This window comes from Vipera berus (assembly GCF_964194415.1).
Source record: "Vipera berus genome assembly, chromosome: Z".
Lineage (NCBI taxonomy): Eukaryota > Metazoa > Chordata > Lepidosauria > Squamata > Viperidae > Vipera > Vipera berus.
This window is the reverse complement of record NC_138205.1, coordinates 98,489,473-98,513,371: the sequence shown is the minus strand read 5'-3', so window position 1 is coordinate 98,513,371 and position 23,899 is coordinate 98,489,473. Positions and strand designations below refer to the sequence as shown.

The 23,899-nt window shown below is 36.8% G+C and overlaps 2 protein-coding genes across 4 annotated transcripts; both read left to right on the top strand.

The window, feature by feature from the left end:
• The first annotated feature begins 393 nt into the window (after positions 1 to 393).
• LOC308677920 (uncharacterized protein) lies at positions 394 to 17,518 on the top strand. 2 transcript variants are annotated; one of them, XM_081344625.1, is made up of 2 exons: positions 394 to 502; positions 16,242 to 17,518. In XM_081344625.1, exon 2 carries the CDS (start codon positions 16,248 to 16,250, stop codon positions 17,241 to 17,243), a length of 996 nt encoding a protein of 331 aa, XP_081200751.1. In that variant the 5' UTR covers positions 394 to 502; positions 16,242 to 16,247; the 3' UTR covers positions 17,244 to 17,518. The 2 variants fall into 2 exon arrangements, with proteins under 2 accessions (XP_081200751.1, XP_081200752.1); XM_081344626.1 differs by lacking the exon at positions 394 to 502 and adding an exon at positions 14,264 to 14,300 and having other exon boundaries at positions 16,233 to 17,518.
• Positions 419 to 3,814, top strand: LOC308677919 (uncharacterized protein). 2 transcript variants are annotated; one of them, XM_081344624.1, is made up of 2 exons: positions 419 to 488; positions 2,507 to 3,814. In XM_081344624.1, the coding sequence occupies exon 2, from the start codon at positions 2,522 to 2,524 to the stop codon at positions 3,515 to 3,517; it is 996 nt and encodes a 331-aa protein (XP_081200750.1). In that variant the 5' UTR covers positions 419 to 488; positions 2,507 to 2,521; the 3' UTR covers positions 3,518 to 3,814. The 2 variants fall into 2 exon arrangements, with proteins under 2 accessions (XP_081200750.1, XP_081200749.1); XM_081344623.1 differs by having other exon boundaries at positions 419 to 492.
• Positions 17,519 to 23,899: the final 6,381 nt, after the last annotated feature.

Here is a 23,899-nt window from a genome sequence, read left to right as displayed (position 1 = left end):
AGAAACACATCTGAATTGAACTAAGGAAGAAGATAAAAGATGTCTCAATTTATATCTTTGCTTTTTTTTTACTTAAAATATTCATATTATGTTTCTTTTTTTGTGTGCCTTCTTTATTTTCAAGGTCAGCATTTTTAATGTTTGTTAAGCCTACAGAACTAAAAAGTCTGAAGTGACCCTTTCTGGCTTAAAAAAAAGCACAATAATGGGGAAAAGATGATTTCATTTCTCCTTTTGCTCTTCCTCTTTCCCCCTAACTTTAAAATAGGAAGTTTGTTTTTAAAAAGCACAATAATGGGAAAAAAGATGAATTCATTTCTCCTTTTGCTCTTCCTCTTTCCCCCTAACTTTAAAATAGAAAGTTTTTAATTTCATCAGTATATAAAGAGCAAAAGAAAATCATTCACCCTCGTTGCTCCTTAGATTTCTGGGGAGTCACAGAATAAGGGACAGAGTAAGAAACAAAGGAGTGCTTATTGAAAAAAGGAGTGAGTAAGTAATTGTTAAAAATTCAATGAGGTATGTTAGTTGTCATGGCTTTTAGAACTCCATCTGGGATGAAAAAAAGAAGAGTATGAATTTGATTCTTTGTTTATGAGTTTTTCTAGTTGCATTTTTTTATATATAAAAGAACATGCCTGATTCCTCTTGTTTACCTGTATAACCTGATGCTCTACTTCACTAACTAATGGAAATAATGTGAAGGTATTTACAAGTAAGCTTGGGGACTTTTTAGATAATTTATTTCTTTTCATCCTGGTCAAAACCCAGTAGTTTTTAAGTTATTGAAAATAGGTATTTCTCTAAATGAGGTGCATATGCTACAAAGAAATTGAATTGAATTCTCAGATTATTTTGTGTTTGGAAAAATTGGTTTTGTCAGTTTGTCATTTCTCCATTAGACTACTACAATTGACTTAGCATGGGGCTGCCAGCATTAAATGATTCAGTAGGATAATACCTATGTTGATGGAGCTGCACTGATTGCTGATAGGATTTGGGGCCAATTCAAGGTTTGGATCACCTTCCAGAAAGCTTATCCAAGAAGAATTTGCCCACCCTAAACAGTCTAGCAGAGAGAAAGACTCAGATGTGCTACTACCTTGATGATCTGCAAGAAATAGGACAGTTTTGTTTCAATAGCCATTCAGTTGCAAGGGCAGCAATAATTGTATGATTAGTATTGTTTTATTTATGAATTATTTTTTGTGTTTCATGTATGTCATTGTTTTTATATATATTACAAATAATGTAGAATTACAAAATTCATTATGTAAAAATGTTACATTAGCCAGCATATAAGTGTGGATAAACAATCATTGTATATATTTTAGGCCAAATAGATTCTTGCTGGACAGCAACTGAATTGATTTCCAAGTCTGTCTATCTATCTATCTATCTATCTATCTATCTATCTATCTATCTATCTATCTATCTATCTATCTATCTATCTATCTATCTATCTATCTATCTATCTTTCTTATCTGGCTGTTACTTCCAAATATTTGATATTTATGATGAAAAAATTTTCAGTATAATTCCATAAACTTTTCTAGATAATTAGCTGTTTTTTCCACTCAAGGATTTAATTGATTACCCATTAATTGGATGTTCACTATTTGCATAGCCTTCTATATCTCAGTGATATTAATTCTGGGATAAGTGATAGATTTCAGCTGATGAGGAAAGAGTATCAGGCCTGCCTACATCTAGTCAAATTAAGTGGCTATTTTGGGAAGCAGATATCTGGGCCATCAAAGTTTGTTCCATACTAAATTTAAAATAAAAAGTCTGCAAAAAAATGCCCAAACCAAGTCATTTTTGCTTTTTCTTTCTTCTGCATGATATTGCATGGTTTCATGACCATTTTAAGATGTATTAGGAAAGAGGTTTCCAATCTTTAAGGTGATGGTAGATCAACTACCAGCAAATCAAGATGTGTAAAAAGGAAAATGGGGGAGATATTACCTACCATAGTTATATATATTAAAACATAAGTGCATTTTCATTCCACTCTCTCTTTATGTTACGTTCCCCTAGAGAAATATAAAGCAGGAGGAGATCTGATTTCAAATTATACATTTCATGTAATGGTTTTATACATTAATATATTACCATTAATATTTTGGAACATTTAAAATTTTTCAGGTGTTGTTGATTTAGGTCCAACATTAATAATCACATATAAGAGTTTTGTTTCCATAACATTTGGAATCATAAAATTAGAAAAGGATTTTAAGACTTTTGGTTGCAATAGCATCTGAGATTGCTAAGGCTTAGAAGGTTTACTATTCACAAGAGAGCGAAATTCAGAGAAAGATATTAGAAAATCAAATGGAAGGTGTGGTTATCTTGCTTTCTAATGATTTACCATAATGAAAGAAACATAATACTTGGCATATTATGAAACCAGGAGGAGTCAGAATTTGGGACAACCAAGGTGTGACAACTGTGAAGCAAAACTACAGAAACATAATTAGCAGAACATTTTGTTCTTTCTTTTCAGGAATTCAAGAAGACCATGATGAGAGTTTATGTAGCTCTGGTTGCATTCTTCTCCTTCATATCTTGGACATCCTCCCATGTTGTTCATTACACAAGTTCAGGAGGAGTATGCACAAATACTTGTGGGTATCATGGTTATACGTATACCTGGTGCCAGCAAACAGGTGGCAAAGGGCATAGTTGGGATTATTGTTCCTTAGAAGAAGGCCTGGCTGCTTCTGGTGAGAAATGTGACACACCTTGTGATTTATGGGAAAATTCCTATCGCTACTGTTACCTCAAAAATGGAAAATGGAATTACTGCGGTCTGGTATCAGAGTGGGATTCCATGGAATATTCACTGAAAAACAACTCATGTAAGAACAGGTGCCAAGTATCCGGAAAACATTTCCAATGTGAGACTATCTATGGTCTTGAACTGTGTTCTCCATTCCGAGATGTGACTCCCACAGGTTTGCCCTGCCATATTAACTATCAATGTGCCAAATACAGTGGTTCAACCTATCGCTGTCAAACTGGCAAGAAAGTATGTGACTGGGATCTCTGTAGACCGAAGGACAATGATGAGTGCACATGGAATGTTTCTGTCACAAATTCTTCTCTCACAGAGATTTGTACACTTGTTTATTCTCAAAATAAAAGTAATATCTTTTTCCGCAGAGAAGTGCAAACAAAAATACTCCGTCCTACAAAAGAGCAATTCAAAGATGCTGTTCATTTGATTGATAAAATAAATGCCACCAGAAATCTCTTTGATTCTTACACTCTGTCAAAAATGTATTTCTATGAGGAAAGAATCTTATGCAATGGCATCAATTATACCAGTGTGGAATTGTGGTCTGACCATAACACAAATAAGACCATTGCACATGTTATTTTTTCAGAGATCCTGACCATGGTTAAGGTGTTGCGCTTAGCATTTTATACCAGCCTCCATAGTGCCTTTTATTCACCTGCCTATACTGTTGTGGTATCAGTTGGTGAACCAATGTTATGTTCCATTCATAATTAATGTATCTTTCCAACTTCTTGTACCAATACATTATTGCTTTCCATTATATCTGTTTCGGGTGAGCCCAATACTTACTGTTTCTTATTACTTTATAAGTAATTCCAAATCTTTTAATGTTTTGTGTGAAATCCAACCCAATTCCCTTTTAATCACAATTACCTTTTCATGGAATCAATGCTAATAAATATTATTTTGAATGACATTATATCTGGGAGATTTTACTGCATTTGTATACTCTTTGTAATCTTCCATAATTATATGTGATAATCTACACAGTTAATAAAATATGCTCTTGAAATATTATATATAGTGGAGTCTGTAAAATTGATTTTAAAGATCTGCAATTCTGTGTTACTAATGTCTGAGATAGCATTTGTAACCCATTTACATTATTTTATTTTTAAAAAGTCATCAACTCATTTTTTTTTTATTCTGAGGTCTTTATTCAGGTCAGATAATTAGCAGGAATTACCTATACCCAAAAGCCCAAATCTTCTCTGCAGGAATCTAAATTAAACTCTGGGAAGAGTTGTGGAGTCCCTCAGGGGTCGGTCCTCTCTCCCCTCCTGTTCAACATAATAATAATAATAATAATAATAATAATAATAATAATAATAATAATAATAATAATAATAATAATAATAATAATAATAATAATAATAATAATAATATATAAAGTTGGAAGGGACCTTGGAGGTCATCTAGTCCAACCCCCTGCTCAGGCAGGAAACCCTATACCATTTCAGGCAAATGGCTGTCCAGTCTCTTCTTAAAAACCTCCAGTGTTGGAGCATTCACCACCTCTGGAGGCAGGTTGTTCCACTGGTTAATTGTTCTAACTGTCAGGAAGTTTCTCCTTAGTTCTAGGTTGCTTCTCTCCTTGACTAGTTTCCATCCATTGCTTCTTGTCCTGCTTTCAGGTGCTTTGGAGAATAGCTTGACTCCCTCTTCTTTGTGGTAGCTCCTGAGATATTGGAACACTGCTATCATGTCACCCCTCACCCTTCTCTTCATTAAACTACACATACCCAATTCCAGCAACCGTTCCCTATATGTTTTAGTCTCCAGCCCCCTAATCATCTTGGTTGCTCTTCTCTGTACCCTTTCTAGAGTCTCGACATCTTTTTTACATCGTGGTGACCAAAACTGGATGCAGTATTCCAGGTGTGGCCTTACCAAAGCATTGTAAAGTGGTATTAGTACTTCACTTGATCTTGATTCTATCCCTCTGTTAATGCAGCCTAGCACTGTGTTGGCTTTTTTGGCAGCTGCAGCACACTGCTGGCTCATATTGAAGTGATTGTCTACTAAGACTCCTAGATCCCTCTCGCAGTTACTACTATTGAGCAAGGTACCACCTATACTATACCTATGCATTTGATCTACATGAAGCCACTGGGTGAGCTCATTCGTGGTTTCGGGGTGGGGTATCACCAGTACGCTGATGATACCCAACTTTTTCTTTCCACCCTGACCCAACCCAGTGATGCCCTCACTGTGATGTCCTGTTGCCTGGAGGCGGTCTGGGTTTGGATGGGGAGAAACAGGCTTCGTCTCAATCCTGACAAGACTGAGTGGCTGTTCATACCGGCATCTCGGGCTGACCAGCCTTCTCCATTATTAACAATAGGGGATGAAGTATTACCCCCCGTTGATAGGGCTCGCAACTTGGGAGTCCTCCTGGATTCACGGCTCAGTTTGGAAGATCATATAGGAGCCGTGACCAGGGGGCTTTTGCCCAGATTCGCCTGGTGCACCAGTTGCGTCCCTATCTGGACCGAGATGCTCTACGTACAGTCACTCATGCGCTCGTGACCTCCTGGTTAGACTACTGCAATGCCCTCTACATGGGGCTGCCCTTGAGGACCACCCGAAGGCTTCAACTGGTGCAGAATTCAGCTGTGCGAGTTTTGATGGGAGCTTCCCGATACTCCCGTGTAACACCTCTTCTCCGTGAGCTGCATTGGCTTCCGGTTGCCCTCCGGGTGAGATTCAAGGTGCTGGTAATGACCTATAAAGCCCTAAATGGCTTGGGTCCGGACTATCTAAGGGAACACCTGCTGCAGGCATCATCTTCCCATCGTCCTGTGTGCCCCCACAGGGAGGGCCTTCTCAGGGTACTGCCGGTTAATGAATGCCGGTGGGTTATTCCCAGGGGAAGGGTGTTCTCTGTGGGTGCGCCTGCCCTATGGAACCAACTACCCACAGAACTTAGGACTGCCCCCGACCTTCGCTCACTTAAAATTAAATTTCGCCGGGACCTGAAAACTTGGCTCTTCGATCTGTTTGGTCCAGACTGTGGAGTTGTTAATTTAACTGGGTTTTAGATTTACTCTTGGGGCTTGAATTTAATTTAATTGTTTTATTTATTTTTAATTTTTTGATTTCATGGTTTTAACTGCCCTGTAAACCGCCCTGAGTCCTACGGGAATAGGGCGGTATACAAATCCAATAAAATAAATAAAGAAATAAATTGGGGGGGTCACAAGCAGGTCACAAATGCTTGCCTTCTTGTTTTGTTTTGCTTAATCATTTCTGGATTTATGAAATGTTTCACATTTCTTAATGTAATGTTTTGCATTTCTCCTTGGGATAAGTTTGAAAGTAAAAGTGACTGTGATTCTAGTGTCCAAGTTAAGTGACAATGGTTTACCTCACCACTTACTACACTATAGGAACGTTCAACATGTGTCTTTGATGAAAAGCTGCCTCGGAAATAACAGGGCTTTTTCTAAAATCTTCTTGGATAATCTGGACTACAAAATAGATCTCAGACTAGGTATATATAGATGCCATCTTTAGAGCTCTAACAAAACAAATATATTTTGAAAGAAAAATTATTGAATTTCTTGTTTTGAACAACAACAAACCCAAAAGCTGTGAAGTATTTTCCTAAATTAAGTTTCACATCTAAAATAGGGACATCTAAAATAGGTTGTTCAAAGTTTTGAACAAATGTTTTACTCTCAGAAAGTCCATATGCAAGTACATTATTGAAGCTGGTTCAGAAACAACATATCCCCTGATTCTAAACAGAAAGTTCAGTGAGACAGTGTTTCAGCCTGTAGTAGACAGCAGTGTACCATAAGTATATACAATGTGTGCAATATAGAACTCATTACCATAATGTTTTAAATATAATGAATTGCTAAGGAACAATTGGCTAAGTATTATCACCATACGGTCAGCCTCATGTCCTTATCTTGCTAGCCACTATATGAAAAAGAATGCTGGATTAGATAGGTGTTTTTTTTTAATGTTCTCAGTCTTAGATTTATTTCTTTGGAAATTGAACTTTTTAAACAAAGAAGTCCCATTTTTAGTGGATTGCACTGAAGCTTATGAAAATGCTGTTTAATCATTGTAAATATGTCCTGTCAGCTGGTTTTCTATTTCTCTTTTATGATTGTGAAAATACTGAATGCACATACACACACACTCACTCACACACACACACACACACACACACACACACACACAGAAACCTACACACATGCAAACACGTGCACACACACATATGCGTATGTATACATATACATACACCCACATGTATGTATGTATGTATGTATGTATGTATGTATGTATGTATGTATGTATATAAACACACACAAAAAACCACAACTTTTTTCCCCTCCATTGTTCAATACATGATGAATTATTGTCTTTTTCTCTGTGTGGTCTCATTTGATTATAAGGCAGGAGCACCTGGCTGCATTCCATAGGTAATTAATTTGGTGTTAGATGGCAGGAAGACCAGCTTGGTTTCCAAAACAGTGCTTGTTTCCATCGTTAGATTGTATTCCACTCTGCTAGCTGGTAAATGAATGAAACCTTTCACAGTGATTCTAATGGACCTGAAGAGTTGAATCACTGCCCTTGCCATCTCTCAAGTTAATCAAGCAACAAACAGAGGCTAGGCTTCTACTATTGACATGCTATTTAGGGCTTCTGTTTTCAGGGAAAGCAGGGAATTTTAGCAAGACAATAACATCCCCCCCCCACACACATATCTCATAATGATTAGTGTTAGTTTAAATGTGAAATGTTCTTGTGAGATGGGATAGGCTCTGGAGTTTCTTTAAAATTCAAATTGATTTTATCTGTTGTTTAGAAATGGTTGCAGTGTGGGTCATGCAACACGTGCAAGGATGAAAAATGAATATTAGAATCAAAATTCGGTTAAGCTAATTTAATCTAGTATGTTCCCCATGTAGAATAGCTGTATGAAGGCAGTGAATAGCAGAAAGTAGCAGAGTTTTTTTCCCCACAAGTATCACTGGATCTATGTTTCCTTATCCTGGTAATTCCAGTTCAATTTTATAGGGTGGAATAAAACATTTCAAAATGTTTGTCAAAGAAAAACAATTTTCATGGAGAGGAGGGTGATGTTCTTATGATATTATGAGCTGGCCAAAGGACATTTATTTTTTATTTATATATTTTTATTTTGTACAGTATTTCTAAATGGCCTATTTCTCTCAGAGTGCAAAATGTCCAGTCTTTCACTCTTCATTACTTCAGCAACCTCCCTGGCTTCCAGTGTTTTAACTCCATCCCAAATGAAAACATCAGTAGGAAACTCTCTCTCTCTCCCTTCTCTTCCCCCCACCATGTTCCAATTATAATTCTCTCTCTCTCTCTCTCTCTCTCTCTCTCTCTCTCTCTCTCTCTCTCTCTCTCTCTCTCTCTGTGTGTGTGTGTTCCAATTATAGTTCATAAATAGGGAGGGAGGCTCATGGAGATAGATTAAAAAAAGGAAAAAAATCCCCCCACAACTTCCACAATCCAGATTAAATATAAAATTTTATACCAAAATAAATTTAAAGGCTTCCTTAGTATGATACTAAGAGCAGAAGTATTTTTGCATAAAATAGCAAGAGTCAAAAGATGCTATCAAGTGTTTAGGATAAAATATTGGCCAGGTGAATAGAGCCTCATAGTGTGTTGTGATTAGCAGAACAGATTTAATTAATGTTAATTAAGGACATATATGGTACTTTGCTCATTTAGCTGAAAAAATCCATTGGAGACTTATGGAAAAGACATCATTTGATTTGTATGAAATGTTGCATTTTTTGTTCCCAAATTAATAATTTATGTCCAAATATGTTTAGATCAGTCAGAAAAAATAGTCAATATAAAAGTATTGAATTTTCATTAGTGCAATAAATTGGAATAATTATTAACTTATATATGTCTAAGATACTGAGATATTTGTCTCTGCAGACCCCCAGAAAAATTCAATAGGCCCCAACATTTTAATTACTGAAAAAAGCATTTCATTCTTGTACTAACAAGGACTTAATTATGTTTCTGAGTAAGAATTTTTCTTCTCATTATTCATGATAAAATATAGATTATATTTTATCAACCCTGTAATTATCAAATTGATTGGGTTGGTTTAGACCGTGGTTTCATAGAACCTAGCAGAACTAGATTTTATGTGTTGTAATATATAATGAAAAATAAAGATTAATAATTTGAGTTCTTTAACAATAGTGAAATGAATGTTAAATGTGAGTTACCAAACCCTTTGACTGAGTATCTTCTCAATCTCTGGTCTTCTACCAGAAGCTAGGGAGTTTGAGGGTTCTGTGTAGAATCATAGCTGTTCCTAACGCTGCACTCTTCTGAACAGAAAACTGAAGTTGTTCCTGGAATCTATTGGCACCACTCTCCTCGTTCAGGAGTCACAGCACTAAGTGCTTTTACCACCACTGGGACCAGTTTGGCTTTTACTTTCCATATTCTTGGTAATATTCCTACAAGGTCTGGTATTTTTCCAAGCTTGTTTTACTCCTTTTTATGATATTGCTGCTAGTTAGCATAAGTACATCTATGATCACCACTGTCTTCCAGTCCTTGTCTACTATCATGATGTCGATTGATTGGCCTGTACCTTTTTGTCTGTCTGGATCTGGAAGTCATACTTATTCTCTACATACTTATTCTGTGGAATCTCCCATCAGGATTAGGAGGGTCCAGTCTTTGCTGGTATTGGATGTTACTCTCTTTCTTGCCTCATCATCATGGTTTCCATTTAACTGTGGGATACAAAGTTAATTTAGCCAGTCTAGAGTCTGCTATGTTACCTGCTGATAGTTCCACCCCATCAGTATTAATTATCTTCCCTCTCTTTACTACCATCCAGCCACAATTCTCCAGTCATCCAGTTATGACATCCCAGTGTCCTCAGTATAGATCTGTGTCAGATGCATCAGTAAATCTATGTCTCATTCACTGTTCAGATGTATAGCTGCTTTTGTTTCTTTGTTGTACTTGCAGCCTCCAAAGTCAGGAAAATTGGCATTTACCTATGTGCTCTGTTTGGACAATTCTACATTCTTAATCAAGCAGAAGTTAATATTCTAGAGCTCCAAAGTTCTGCCCTTCCCTTCCAAAAACCCTAGGCAGACTGCAGGCCTAGAAAGAGAATTTTAGTCCACTGGTTTTGTGGATGCCTCAGAAGACTCAGCAAGATAAAATTTCTGTGCACAAAATTACAGCTATCTCTCCCAAAAGACCATGTCTTTGTACTTCCAACTGAGTTACTACATTTTTTTTTCTTTTTATGGCCTTGTGATCTCTTGGTTTGGGGTGTAGTCTGGCAACTGAACGGAGCTGAGCATTTATGGCCAGATGCCCTTCCTGATGCCTACACAGAATTCATAGCAGATATTTTGTCTCTGCACCCTGATAGACAAATATCTGATGGTGCCTAGGATAGAACTCTCAACAAGTGAGAGGTGTCACCTCTAGGGGCACATGCTGCTCCTAACCTAATTATTATATTACTAAGATAAAAACCAGAGGAAAATTTTCAAGAGTTTCAGTACAGAGATTCATAGTAATGAAGTAATGGAGGGCAAGAAAGGAGAATCTAAAACTTGTGTGAAATCATTATTATTCTGTGATCTATATCTAGGATATTTCTCTTCTATAGATACCAGCCTAAATCATTTCAACAGGATTCTTTGGAACAATTATCTTTTGAAAACTCTACTCTATTTTGGAGAGGATTTCTGTCTCCAAAAATGTCTTCCTTACATTTTCATCCCAATCCCCTTAAAAGTAGAGGCTTGGCAATGTCAACTGCATCAATGTGAAAGCTATAACTGGGTGAATGTTGATGATGATGTGTACTACATACTAAAAAGAGCAGGGCTTTGATTGCCTGTTTTCACTTACAATTTTGATACTGTTAATCTTCCCTACAAACATCCTGTCTTGAAATATATCTCTGTGTTTTCCCTTTCTTCTTTTGTATGCACTTTATTTTATATTTCAAGTTGAATTAGTAATTTCACACACATACACACACACACACACACAAACACAAATGCACACATTAAAAAGTGGTTGGCTTTAGTTGCACAGCTGCCTTCTTGACTTTTTTGCTCCCATTCTTTTCTTCTGAAAGATAATTGTAGCAGTCAATTATCTTTGTTTTTGCTGCATAGGTAGGCTAGTTCTAGATTTACTACCTAATCAGCTAGCTGTTTGGTCAGCTTGCTTTGTCAGAGAACTTAGGGCTCTTTGAAAACTAGGTATTTTTGAAGAAGTATAAAATCTGGTATGAAATGACCTACCCTGCAGGTCAACCAACTCCACCATGCATTTAATAGTTTCCAATATGTGTCAGTTTTCAGACATCTACAAACATCTGGGGGTTGTTGCTGGCTTAAGGAGGAAAACTAGAACACTTAAGGACAACTTAAGCTGGTGTTATTTGTCAAAAGACTTAGTTGAGAGGCAGATGCCTACATAGTATGCTAACATCCCCAGGATGAACCTAGAGAAACCAGTTGACTGGCAACACCAATCTCACTTAGTCCAATCTCTGAAAATGAAATAGGATCAATTATGTTTTAAACTTTGTGGGAGACCATCATGGAATCTAAAATTTATAGGTTGAAATGGAAAGTTGAGAAAAGAAGACAGAAGAAGGCAAATGCAAACTACTTCTGTATGATAGCCAAAAGAACTTGATGGACAAAATGGCTGTATACTGTATATGGATGCATCCAGGACTCATTATAATTTAAATTCAGTTCTATGGAAACTCTACTGTTTTTCTTTTATTTTGGACATATATACCAGTAACAGATTGTGTTCCCAAACATTGTAAAATAATAAAAAAATTTTTTTTGTTAACTCTCAGGTCATTGCTAAAGGATGTCAACAAAATGAAAAACATGCCAGGCTAGAAAACATGTGCCAGAATAGCTGCATATTTTTCTTAAACAGAATGTTACCATTTTTTCCCCAGGGAATTTGTAGGTTTCATAATTTTTAACTCATCACATGATTTTGCAGAAAACAAGACCAAAATGCCAGATCAGAAGGATTAAATCTTTTCTAGGTGAAAGATCATGTAGGCCCTTTGCTGGATTGAAGGTAGGAAAAGTTAGAAATGGTTTAATTTTTCCTACTTCCTAGTTCCAGAGCAACTTTTAAATGAGTTGTGGATGTCAGTTCATAAGTAACCACAAAGAATAGTAAATATCAAGTTAGTAAATATCAAGAATTTCTCCAAAGCACCTGAAAGAAGAACAAGAAGCAGTGGATGGAAAGTAATCAAGTAGAGAAATAACCTAGAACTAAGGAGATATTTCCTGGCAGAACAATTAATCATTGGAACAAGCTGCCTCAAGAAGTTTTGGCTGCTCCAACACTGGAATTTTTAAGAAGAGATTGGACAACCATTTGTCTTAAATGGTACAGGATCTCCTGCTTCACTAGGAGTTGGACTAAAAGACATCCAAGGTCCCTTCCTACTCTGTTTTTCTGTGAAAGATAGTGAACATGATGATGTAATTAAAGCTGCTGGCTTTTATGTGCATTTTGCAAGCTGTATGTCCCCAACATACAACATACAACTTCTAGCATGTTTTCCTCCTAAATAAATAATAAAAATATTATTTTCCAACTAATGCTGGCTCAAGTGGTTGCATGAAAATCTATCGCATGAAAAAAAAACTTCTTTTCCCTTTCCAGCCAAGGTAAAAACCTAGGGAGTTTATGCATTATATATATATAATGATATACATACATGCACACACACACACACACACACACACACACATTTTTGTTTTCTGAGGTTTTCGCGGGTGCCTGTATGTGGAACCTTGGTTTTTCGGGTTTTTCCCCACGTAGAACTAAAGGTGTAGGCGCAACGTTTCGACGGAATCCCATCCGTCATCATCAGGCTGGTGGCTTTAGCTTCCTTCTTCTGGGAGAAGCATGTGGCCACGCATTGCTCCTGGTAGCAGCAGGAGGAACACTCCGGCCTGATGATGACGGATGGGATTTCGTCGAAACGTCGCCACAACTTTCTGAAGATGAATATATATATATTCATCTTATATATATATAAGGTAAAGGTTCCCCCGCACATGTGTGCTAGTCGTTTCCGACTCTAGGGGCTGGTGCTCATCTCCATTTCAAAGCCGAAGAGCCAGCACTTGTCCGAGGACGTCTCCGTGGTCATGTGGCTGGCATGACTAGACGCCAAAGGCGCACGGAACACTGTTACCTTCCCACCTTAGTGGTCCCTATTTTTCTACTTGCATTTTTATGTGCTTTCAAACTGCTAGGTTGGCAGAAACTGGGACGAGTAACAAGTGCTGTTATGCAGCACTCGGGATTCAACCCACCAAACTGCCTTCTGATCAACAAGCTCAGCATCCTAACCCATTGAGCCACCGCGTCCCTCTATACATACTGTATATACATACATGTCTATATGTATATGTATATAAGTCTATATGCAGGGCTTTTTTTCTCATAGAACGCTCAGAACAGAGTTCCAGCACCCTTTTTGGATGGAACCTTGTAGGGTAGGCAAGGCAGATTGTGTGACATGTATGAGTTCTGGCACCTTTTTCTTTTACAAAAAAAGCACTGTGTATATGTGTATATATATATATGTCTCTCTCTCTCTCTCTCTCTCTCTCTCTCTCTCTCTCTCTCTCTCTCTCTCTCTCTCTCTCTCTCTCTCTCTCTCTGTGTGTGTGTGTGTGTGTGTGTGTATGTATATGTATATGTATATATGTTAAGTGTTTGTTAAGTATTTTAGAATACCTTGCTAGGCCCCAAACACGGGGCAAATCTTATTGCCTGTTTCAGCCTAACCCATCCACGGGCTGTAGTCATTTACACAAATATGAGCTGTCACTACTGTGACCACTCCCTGTGGATGGCCTTGGGTTAGGCTGAAACAGGAAAAGATTTGTCCCATGTATGGGGCCAAGCAAGGTAATCCAAATAGTTAACAAACATTTCACACACACACACACACATACACACACACACACACACACACACACACACAGACGATATTTAGATCTGTTTTGTTTGTTTTTGAGAGCTTTTCATATCAAGATTATTTTAAATTAAATTTGGTCTGACATCAAATGATGGAAATACTTCATCATGTGTGCTTCAATCCAGAAGAGAAGAAATAAATTGATTGGGATACTCAACAACAATGATAGTGAGATTGATTTGGAAGTATGGGTGCTCATGATTACAGCCATAGCTAACTTCCCTGATCTATTCTTCAATTCAAAATAAATTTAGTTTTCCCTCTCACTGAGCCAGATTGCATTTTGCTGTTTTTTAAAAAAACACAATAATGGGGAAAAGATGCTTTCATTTCATCTTTTGCTCCTCCTCTTTTCCCCTAGCTTTAAAACAGAAAGTTTTTCATTTCGCAGTATATAAAGAGCAAAAACCATCATTCACCCTCATTGCTTCTTAGAGTCACAGAACAAGAAACAGAGTAAGTAAAAAAATCAATGAGGTATGTTAGTTGTCATGGCTTTTAGAACTCCATCTGGGATGAAAAAAAGGAGTATGAATTTGATTCTCTGTTTATCAGTTTTTCTATTTGTATTTTTTATATATAAAAGAACATTCCTGATTCCTCTTGTTTACCTGTATAACCTGATGCTCTACTTCACTAACTAATGGAAATAATGTGAAGGTATCTACAAGTAAGATTGTGGATTTTATAGATAATTTATTTCTTTTCATCCTGATCAAAACCCAGTAGTTTTTAAGTTATTGAAAATAGGTATTTCTCTAAATGAGGTGTATATGCTACAAAGAAATTGAATTGAATTCTCAGATTATTTTGTCTTTAGAAAAATATGGTTTTGTCCTTAGTTTGTCATTTCTCCATTAGACTACTACAATTGACTTAACATGGGGTGGCCAACACTAAATGATTCAGTAGGATAATACCTATGCTGATGGAGCTACACTGATTGCTGATAGGATTTGGGGCCAAATCAAGGTTTGGATCACCTTCCAGAAAGCTTGCCCAAGAAGAATTTGCCCACCCTACCAGCAGAGAGAAAGATTCAGATGATCTGCAAGAAATAGTTAGGACAGTTCTGTTTCAATAGCCATTCAGTTGCAAGGACAGCAATACTTTTATGATTAGTATTGTTTTATTTTATTTATGAATTGTTTTTGTTTTATTTATGAATTGTTTTTGTGTTTCATGTATGCCATTGTTTTTATATATTATGAATAATGTACAATTACAGAATTCATTAAGTAAAATATGTTACATTAGCCAGCATATAAGTGTGGATAAACAAACAATGTATATATTTTAGGCCAAACAGATTCTTGCTGGACAGCAACTGAATTGATTTCCAAGTCTGTATATTTATTCATCTATCTGTCTCTCTGTCTGTTTGTCTGTCTGTCTGTCTGTTGTCTGTCTATTTATCAGGCTGTTACTCCCAAATATTTGATCTTTATGAAGAAAAGTTTTTCGGTATAATTCCATAATCTTTCTAGATAATTAGCTGTTTTTTCCACTCAAGGATTTAATTGATTACCGCTTAACTGAGGTTCACTATTTGTATAACCTTCTATATCTCAGTGATATAAATTCTGGGATAAGTGATAGATTTCAACTGATGAGGAAAGAGTATCAGGCCTGTCTATATCTAGTCAAATTAAGTGGCTATTTTGGGAAGCAGATATCTGAGCCATCAAAGTTTGTTCCATAGTAAATTTAAAATAAAAAAATGCAGAAAAATGCCCAAACCAAATCATTTTTGCATTTGCTTTCTTCTGCATGATATTGCATGGTTTCATGACCATTTTAAGATGTATTAGGAAAGAGGATTCCACTCTTTAAGGTGATGGTAGATCAACTACCAGCAAATCAACAAGATGTGTAAAAAGGATAATGGGGGGGGCATATTACCTACCATATATATATATATTAGAAAATAAATGCAATTCCCCTCCACTCTCTCTGTATGTTATGTTCCCCTAGAGAAGAATAAAGCAGGAGAATATCTGATTTCAAATAATACATTTCATGTAACAGTTTCATATATTAATATATCACCATTAATATTTTGGAACATTTTAAATTTTTTAGGTGCTGTTGATTGAGATCCAACATTAATAATCACATATAAGAGTTTTGTTTCTGTAACATTTGGAATAAAAAAAATAGAAAAAGATTGTAAGATTTTTGGTTGCAAAATACAGAGAAAGATATTAGAAAATCAAATGGAAGGTGTGGTTATTTTACTTTCTAATGATTTACCATACTTAAAGAAACATAATGCATGGAATATTATGAAACCAGGCGGAGTCAGAATTTGGGACAACCAAGGTGTGACAGCTGTGAAGCAAAACTATAGAAACATAATTAGCAGAACATTTTGTTCTTTCATTTCAGGAATTCGAGAAGACCATGATGAGAGTTTATGTAGCTCTGGTTGCATTCTTCTCTTTCATATCTTGGACATCCTCCCATGTTGTTCATTACACAAGTTCAGGAGGAGTATGCACAAATACTTGTGGGTATCACGGTTCTAAGTATACCTGGTGCCAGCAAACGGGTGGCAAAGGGCATAGTTGGGATTATTGTTCCTTAGAAGAAGGCCTGGCTGCTTCTGGTGAGAAATGTGACACACCTTGTGATTTATGGGGAGGTTCCTATCACTACTGTCACTTTAGAAATGGAAAATGGAATTACTGCGGTCTAGTATCAGAGTGGGATTCCATGGAATATTCACTGAAAAACAACTCATGTAAGAACAGGTGCCAAGTATCCGGAAAACATTTCCAATGTGAGACTATCCATGGTCTTGAACTCTGTTCTCCATTCCGAGATGTGACTCCCACAGGTTTGCCCTGCCATATTAACTATCAATGTGCCAAATACGGTGGTTCAACCTATCGCTGTCAAACTAGCAAGAAAGAATGTGACTGGGATCTCTGTAGACCGAAGGACAATGATGAGTGCACATGGAATGTTTCTGTCACAAATTCTTCTCTCACAGAGATTTGTACACTTGTTTATTCTCAAAAGAAAAGTAATATCTTTTTCCGCAGAGAAATGCAAACAAAAATACTCCGTCCTACAAAAGAGCAATTCAAAGATGCTGTTCATTTGATTGATAAAATAAATGCCACCAGAAATCTCTTTGATTCTTACACTCTGTCAAAAATGTATTTCTATGAGGAAAGTATCTTATGCAATGGCATCAATTATACCAGTGTGGAATTGTGGTCTGACCATAACACAAATAAGACCATTGCACATGTTATTTTTTCAGAGATCCTGACCATGGTTAAGGTGTTGCGTTTAGCATTTTATACCAGCCTCCATAGTACCTTTTATTCACCTGCCTATACCGTTGTGGTATCAGTTGGTGAACCAATGTTATGTTCCATTCATAATTAATGTATCTTTCCAACTTCTTGTACCAATACATTATTGCTTTCCATTATATCTGTTTCGGGTGAGCCCAATACTTACTGTTTCTTATTACTTTATAAGTAATTCCAAATCTTTTAATGTTTTGTGTGAAATCCAACCCAATTCCCTTTTAATCACAATTACCTTTTCATGGAATCAATGCTAATAAATATTATTTTGAATGACATTACTGTATATCTGGGAGATTTTACTGCATTTGTATACTCTTTGTAATCTTCCATAATTATATATGATAATCTACACAGTTAATAAAATATGCTCTTGAAATATTATATATAGTGGAGTCTGTAAAATTGATTTTAAAGATCTGCAATTCTGTGTTACAAATGTCTGAGATAGCATTTGTAACCCATTTATATTATTTTATTTTTAAAAAGTCATCAACTCATTTTTTTTTATTCTGAGGTCTTTATTCAGGTCAGATAATTAGCAGGAATTACCTATACCCAAAAGCCCAAATCTTCTCTGCAGGAATCTAAATTAAACTCTACGAAGAGTTGAATTGGGGGGTGTGTGTCACAAGCAGGTCACAAATGCTTGCCTTCTTGTTTTGTTTTGCTTAATCATTTCTGGATTTATGAAATGTTTCACATTTCATAATGTAATGTTTTGCATTTCTCCTTGGGATAAGTTTGAAAGTAAAAGTGACTGTGATTCTAGTTTCCAAGTTAAGTGACAATGGTTTACCTCACCACTTACTACACTATAGGAATGTTCAACATGTGTCTTTGCTGAAAAGCTGCCTTGGAAATAACAGGGCTTTTTCTAAAATCTTCTTGGATAACTACAAAATAGATCTCAGACTAGGTATATATAGATGCCATCTTTAGAGCTCTAACAAAACAAATATATTTTGAAAGAAAAATTATTGAATTTCTTGTTTCGAACAACAACAAACCCAAAAGCTGTGAAGTATTTTCCTAAATTTTGACATCTAAAATAGGGACATCTAAAATAGGTTGTTCAAAGTTTTGAACAAATGTTTTACTCTCAGAAAGTCCATATGCAAGTACATTATTGAAGCTGGTTCAGAAACAACATATCCCCTGATTAGCAGGGACTACCTATACCCCAAAGACCAAATCTTCTCTGCAGGAATCCAAATTAAACATTCTGCATTTGCTTGATTATATCCCCAAAACAAAAGAGTCAATTTGATGTAATGGTTAAGGCACCAGGCTAGAAACTGGGAGATGGTGAGATCTACTCCAACCTTATATATGACACCTGGCTGGGTGATCTATGCCAATCACTCTCTTTCAACGTATGTCACCACACCTATGTTGGAGGAGGAGGAAGGACTATTTAATATATCCAATGCCTTCAGTGATTTATACACATAAAAAGAGGGATAGAAATCTTCATTTTTTTTAAAAAAGGAAAGTCAATCACCTTCTCAAAGTACTAACTGATTTCCATATGATTATCTATCCTTTCCCTTATATTATAAATTGTGAGCCTCTAAGTATATATGTGGTAGACAGTATTCCTCTGACATATCTCTTTTTCAAATCCATGGACAAATGATATAGGACAGGGCTTTTCAACCTTTTCACCCATTGTACCACTTTTAGGATATGGCAACATCCGAGTACCACCAGTCGCCTAGCAAGGTGTCAAAAACCTGATGACCAAAAAAAAAAGGAAAAAAAGTGATGAAGTACACGTAGTCCTCGACTTACAACAGTTCGCTTAGTGACTGTTTGAAGTTACAATGGCACTGAAAATGGCCTGGCGGTGCTCTTCCTCCTGTCTGAGGTTTTCATTTTTGTGGGTATTTATGTTGAGGAGTGGAAGTGGGGATGGGGTGGAGGGGAGTTTGGTTTTTATTTCCCCCATCTGCTAGGTGGTTGCAGCCGGTTTTGGTCACTTCACATGACCCTGGGACACTGTGACCATCATAAATATGAATCAGTTGCCAAGCATCTGAATGTAAATCACAAGACCCTGGAGATGCTGCAACATTCCAGCTGATCGATGCTTCTTCTGGGCTCAGAAGCACCGGAATCAGTACCGAGCTCCAGCTGGAGCCTGGCGCTGATCCTGGCACTTCCGCTAAGCCCTGACAGCCCTGCAGCTCCAGCCATCTCTCGCTCAGGCTTGTGCACTGCTGCCACCGGTTCAGCTCATTCCCCTCCCCCACTACCACTTTTCTAGGATGGTCACATACCACCTGCCAGGTGCCAATGTACCACAGGTGGTACCCGTATCACTGGTTGAAAAGCCCTGATATAGGAAGCTAAATGTGTAAGTTCTTATAGCAAAATACCCTTGACCGAAGATCGGTACTCTCCTTCTATCTGGGATGGTCGTCCTCTTCCACCGAGTGCACAGCTTCAGGAGGGACACACATGGAGCGGTGAGGAGGAAGGGGACACCTGCCTAGCCAGCCAGATCAGCCGAATCAACCCTGGCGATCAATGGGGTGACAGATGTCACAGCTAGATCACCCTCACATCCATATAGCAAAATAGAAAACAAAATTCATTGAAAAGATAAAAGCTAGGAAGTTGTCTCTTGAGCTGTGCACAGCTCATGTTGACTCAAGACAAATGCATCTAGTTTTCCTAAGAACAACATGGATGTGCCTTGCTATTACATATATATATATATATATATATATATATATATTTGTTTTCGTAATTGATTATATATATATATATATATAAAGGTAAAGGTTCCCCCGCACATGCGTGCTAGTCGTTTCCGACTCTAGGGGCCGGTGCTCATCTCCGTTTCAAAGCCGAAGAGCCACCGCTTGTCCGAGGACGTCTCTGTGGTCATGTGGCCGGCATGACTAGACGCCAAAGGCGCACGGAACGCTGTTACCTTCCCACCGTAGTGGTCCCTATTTTTCTACTTGCATTTTTACGTGCTTTCGAACTGCTAGGTTGGCAGAAGCTGGGACGGGTAACAGGCGCTCACTCTGTTACGCAGCACTCGGGATTTGACCCGCCAAACTGCCGACCTTCTGATCGACAAGCTCAGCGTCCTAACCCACTGAGCCACCGCGTCCCTCCAATATATATATATATATATATATATATATATATATATATATATATATATATATATATATATAATCAATTTTAGAATTGCCACAAAATATTAAAATATTAACTGTTAGAAAATTTGTAAAACAGGAAAAAAATATATAAATTAGTTTCTTTGCTTATATTCATATTGGAATTATTCAGTCTACTCACTGTAATTTCCAATATATGAAGAAAGCAAAGCAACAAAAGAAAAGAAAAGAAAAGAAAGAGAAAAATAAAAATAAAAATGCTATACCTGATGCTCTAGCCAAGTTCACTTTCCATGCCATGAATGGATGGTTCCTATGCTTCTTTAACCTCCCTCTTCTACAGGGAATGCAAAAACCCATCACTTTCTTTCTATGAGGAAGATGAGGTTTCCTTGAGAACATGGCAGTGGATAGTCTTCTTGTATGAGTCCCTTACCATTGATTCCCCCTTGTACAGCACTGCTAGATGGTTGCAGATAAGAAAAGAAAATACCACTTGTTGAAAAAACAAAAAACAGTTAGCTGCTGTTTAGTGACAGAAATACTTTTTCTTTTCCATAACTGGTTACTTCTTTTCACAGCCATTTTCTCTTGGACTGCCACATCATTAAAATATGGACCTTCACACTTCTACATACCCATACATTCACCAATAGACCAGTGAGAGCATCACATGAGTAATCACAGTTCTGAAAATAGTACTTTTGATGCATGGAGGAAAAATTGCTGCCCTATTGGGTTAGGGATGGATAAAAGCAAACCTGCACTTGTGCTAGGATTAGATCTACTCTAGGAGAGAGATGTACACACAAGATCCTAGCAGGTTCATGCAGACCGGACACTCATCAAAATTATTGAGCTAGTTTTCCCCAACAAAGGAATTCTGGGAGTTCAAGTTCACACATCTTAAAGTTGCCCAGTTTAAGAAACATCAACCTATGGGATGCAGTCAGGATTTGCTTTCATTGTTTTTCACCACTACCATGGATAAGATCAGTTATCCTCTGTGTCATTACCAAGAAATGTTGTTCATAGATATTGCAGTTTCCTGGTATCTTATGTACAAACTAATCAGTAGATGAGATAATCCAAACCTTTCCAAATTTGTTACCTCATTTGTCATTTTTAATAAATCAAAACTGGGATATTTAATTAATTGATGAATCAAAAGATTTATATGGCTGTCCATCTTGTGGAAAACAACCCTGAGCAGCTTGCAGAAATAATGTAGCACCCAAAATAGCAAAACCAAACTCTGACATCTCAATCAGCATTATCCAATTCATCTACAATTTCCTGAGCTATCTCAATGCTTTCCAGAAAGCTAAAACAGTTTAATTGTAATTCTGCTTTGTTGATTCTCAAGGATGAATAGTGAGCCTCAAATCACCTACTGATATCAAATAAAACAGAAAGCTTTGTCTTTGATTATCACCTCAGACTAAGGAAAGACAGTTTATAGTATTAGATTTGCTAGCTCTTTTCATAGAACAAGAATTCATGAATTTCTGGAAGAAGATCATTATTTCCTATAATCTCAGCGTACAACAGTAATGTAGGCATCTTAGAATGATTTACTATCAGGTTTTGTACAATTGTTTCTAACTTACTATATGCATCTTAATAAATAATTTATGTCTCCTTCACTTGGTTTTATTGCATATTATAGTGGACACAAAACATTCATTCAGGACAATTGAATCCTCATTAGTCTTAAGTAACTTTTCACAGTGATTTAAAACTTGACCAACTTGCTCAGGAATCAGTACAAAATGATTTCTCCAGTTGTATTTTAGAATGCAGCATACATCTAATTGTTTAATTCAGCATTCATTGTTCATAGAAATTATACAAATTTCCACATTTACTGCAAAGAAAAAAATACATTTTCTTTTTAACTTTGCCCCTTTTAAAAGTTTTCATTTTCTTCGCCCCCAACTCTGACAAAATTATACATGTGCTCTGACAGACGGTGGATAAAATCTCATTCAGGATGACTCACAACAGTGCTTTGCAATTTAATATGTTTTCTTTTTCATAACAATGTCATGTTGACCAGGAAGGAAACCTCTTAGCAGCAGCCAATTGCTTTCCAATCATCTAAAAAGAAATTTTCCATCTTTATTCTATGTGGCAGCTTCTCATTACTGTCTTGGTCCCAAAGTAATAGCAGAATTTTATGAGCGTTTTGCTTTATTTTTTTCTTATGAAAACATCTATCTCCAAAGTTAAAGATTACAATTATAATCAATCTAATTTTGAAAGATCATTTTCAACCACTATGCAAGAAAATCCAGAGTCAACAATTATGCACTTAAAAATAATTCTACTTTTCTGAGTTTTCGATGCAAATCTTCCCTTTTTCTGAAACTTAGAGCTGCACAGGAGTCATACTTTTTTTCCTTTGGCAGGAAATATGAGTTTTGAGAGAAGGGTAAGGCTTCCAATCTAAGATTTTATTCTAAGAGAAACATTGTATTATCAGAATATTATAAAATGTTGTTCTCACATTAGAAAGAAGTCAATTGAGAGGGGCCCAATTTTGTTACTTTATTGTGGCCATGAAATGGAAGCCTGTTGTGATTGCAATCACTACCGAAAGGAGCCTTCATATTCAATGAAGGATTTTGCTACCCTCATCACAAAAAGAAAGAAAGAGAGAGAGAGAGAGAGAGAGAGAGAGAGAGAGAGAGAGAGAGAGAGAGAGAGAGAGAGAGAGAGAGAGAGAGAGAGAGAGAGAGAGAGAGAGAGAGAGAGAGAGAGAACGAACAAAAACACAGTATTATGGCATAGTGATGCAAATTTAGTCTCTTTTGGAAAAGCACACAATGCTGTAATGCATCTAAAAAAGAAGGCTTGTATCATGGAACATAAAACATAGAATCATAGGGCTGATTATGTAGTCCAATGCCTTGCTTGAGGCAGGAGACCTTATACTTTCCTGGACAAGTAATTGTCTAGTCACAAATCTGGGAGATAAACTAATCCACTGATTAATTTTTCTCACTGTTATTTTTCCCCCTTCTATTTTTCTTCCTATTACTTATTGTCCTGCCCTTTGGTCCTTTGGAGACTAAATCAATCTCCTCTTCTCTGCTACAGCCTCTACACCACTGCTTTTGTCTGTGAGACTCTCTAAAGACAACACAGTACAACACACAAACCTATGGCATTGTTTAGTTTAATATGTTAGAAGCAACAGGGATGCAATCAAATGGACTTTGGGTGGTTAAGGAATTTGCACCACTGTGGAAAAGGCCTCTAAAGTTAGTAAGTTTGGGCTGAGAGGGGCAGAATTCAGTACTGAGAGAAGTGAAAGCCTTCTGGTCCAAAGAAATGACTGCAGTTGTAGTGGTGAGAGATGTACTCTGTTACAGTGATGAAGATTTAAACAGGCAGCAGATATCAGAAGATTTTGAAACAAGCTAGAACAGGAGACAAATGGCAATTAAAATAATCAAATTGATTACAGCGGAAGAATATTTCACAACTTCAGTTCTGTTTGTGAGAAGTTTGACTAATTTAGGAAATTTTGTTCTTAGAGAAAGGTCACTGAGACCTGTAGTTGGAGAATACTCCCAAATGAAAGAAAAAC

Bases quoted from the DNA above. Each gene is read 5' to 3' on its own strand.
- LOC308677920 (XM_081344625.1), top strand. From the start codon at position 16,248: ATGATGAGAGTTTATGTAGCTCTGGTTGCATTCTTCTCTTTCATATCT.
- LOC308677919 (XM_081344624.1), top strand. From the start codon at position 2,522: ATGATGAGAGTTTATGTAGCTCTGGTTGCATTCTTCTCCTTCATATCT.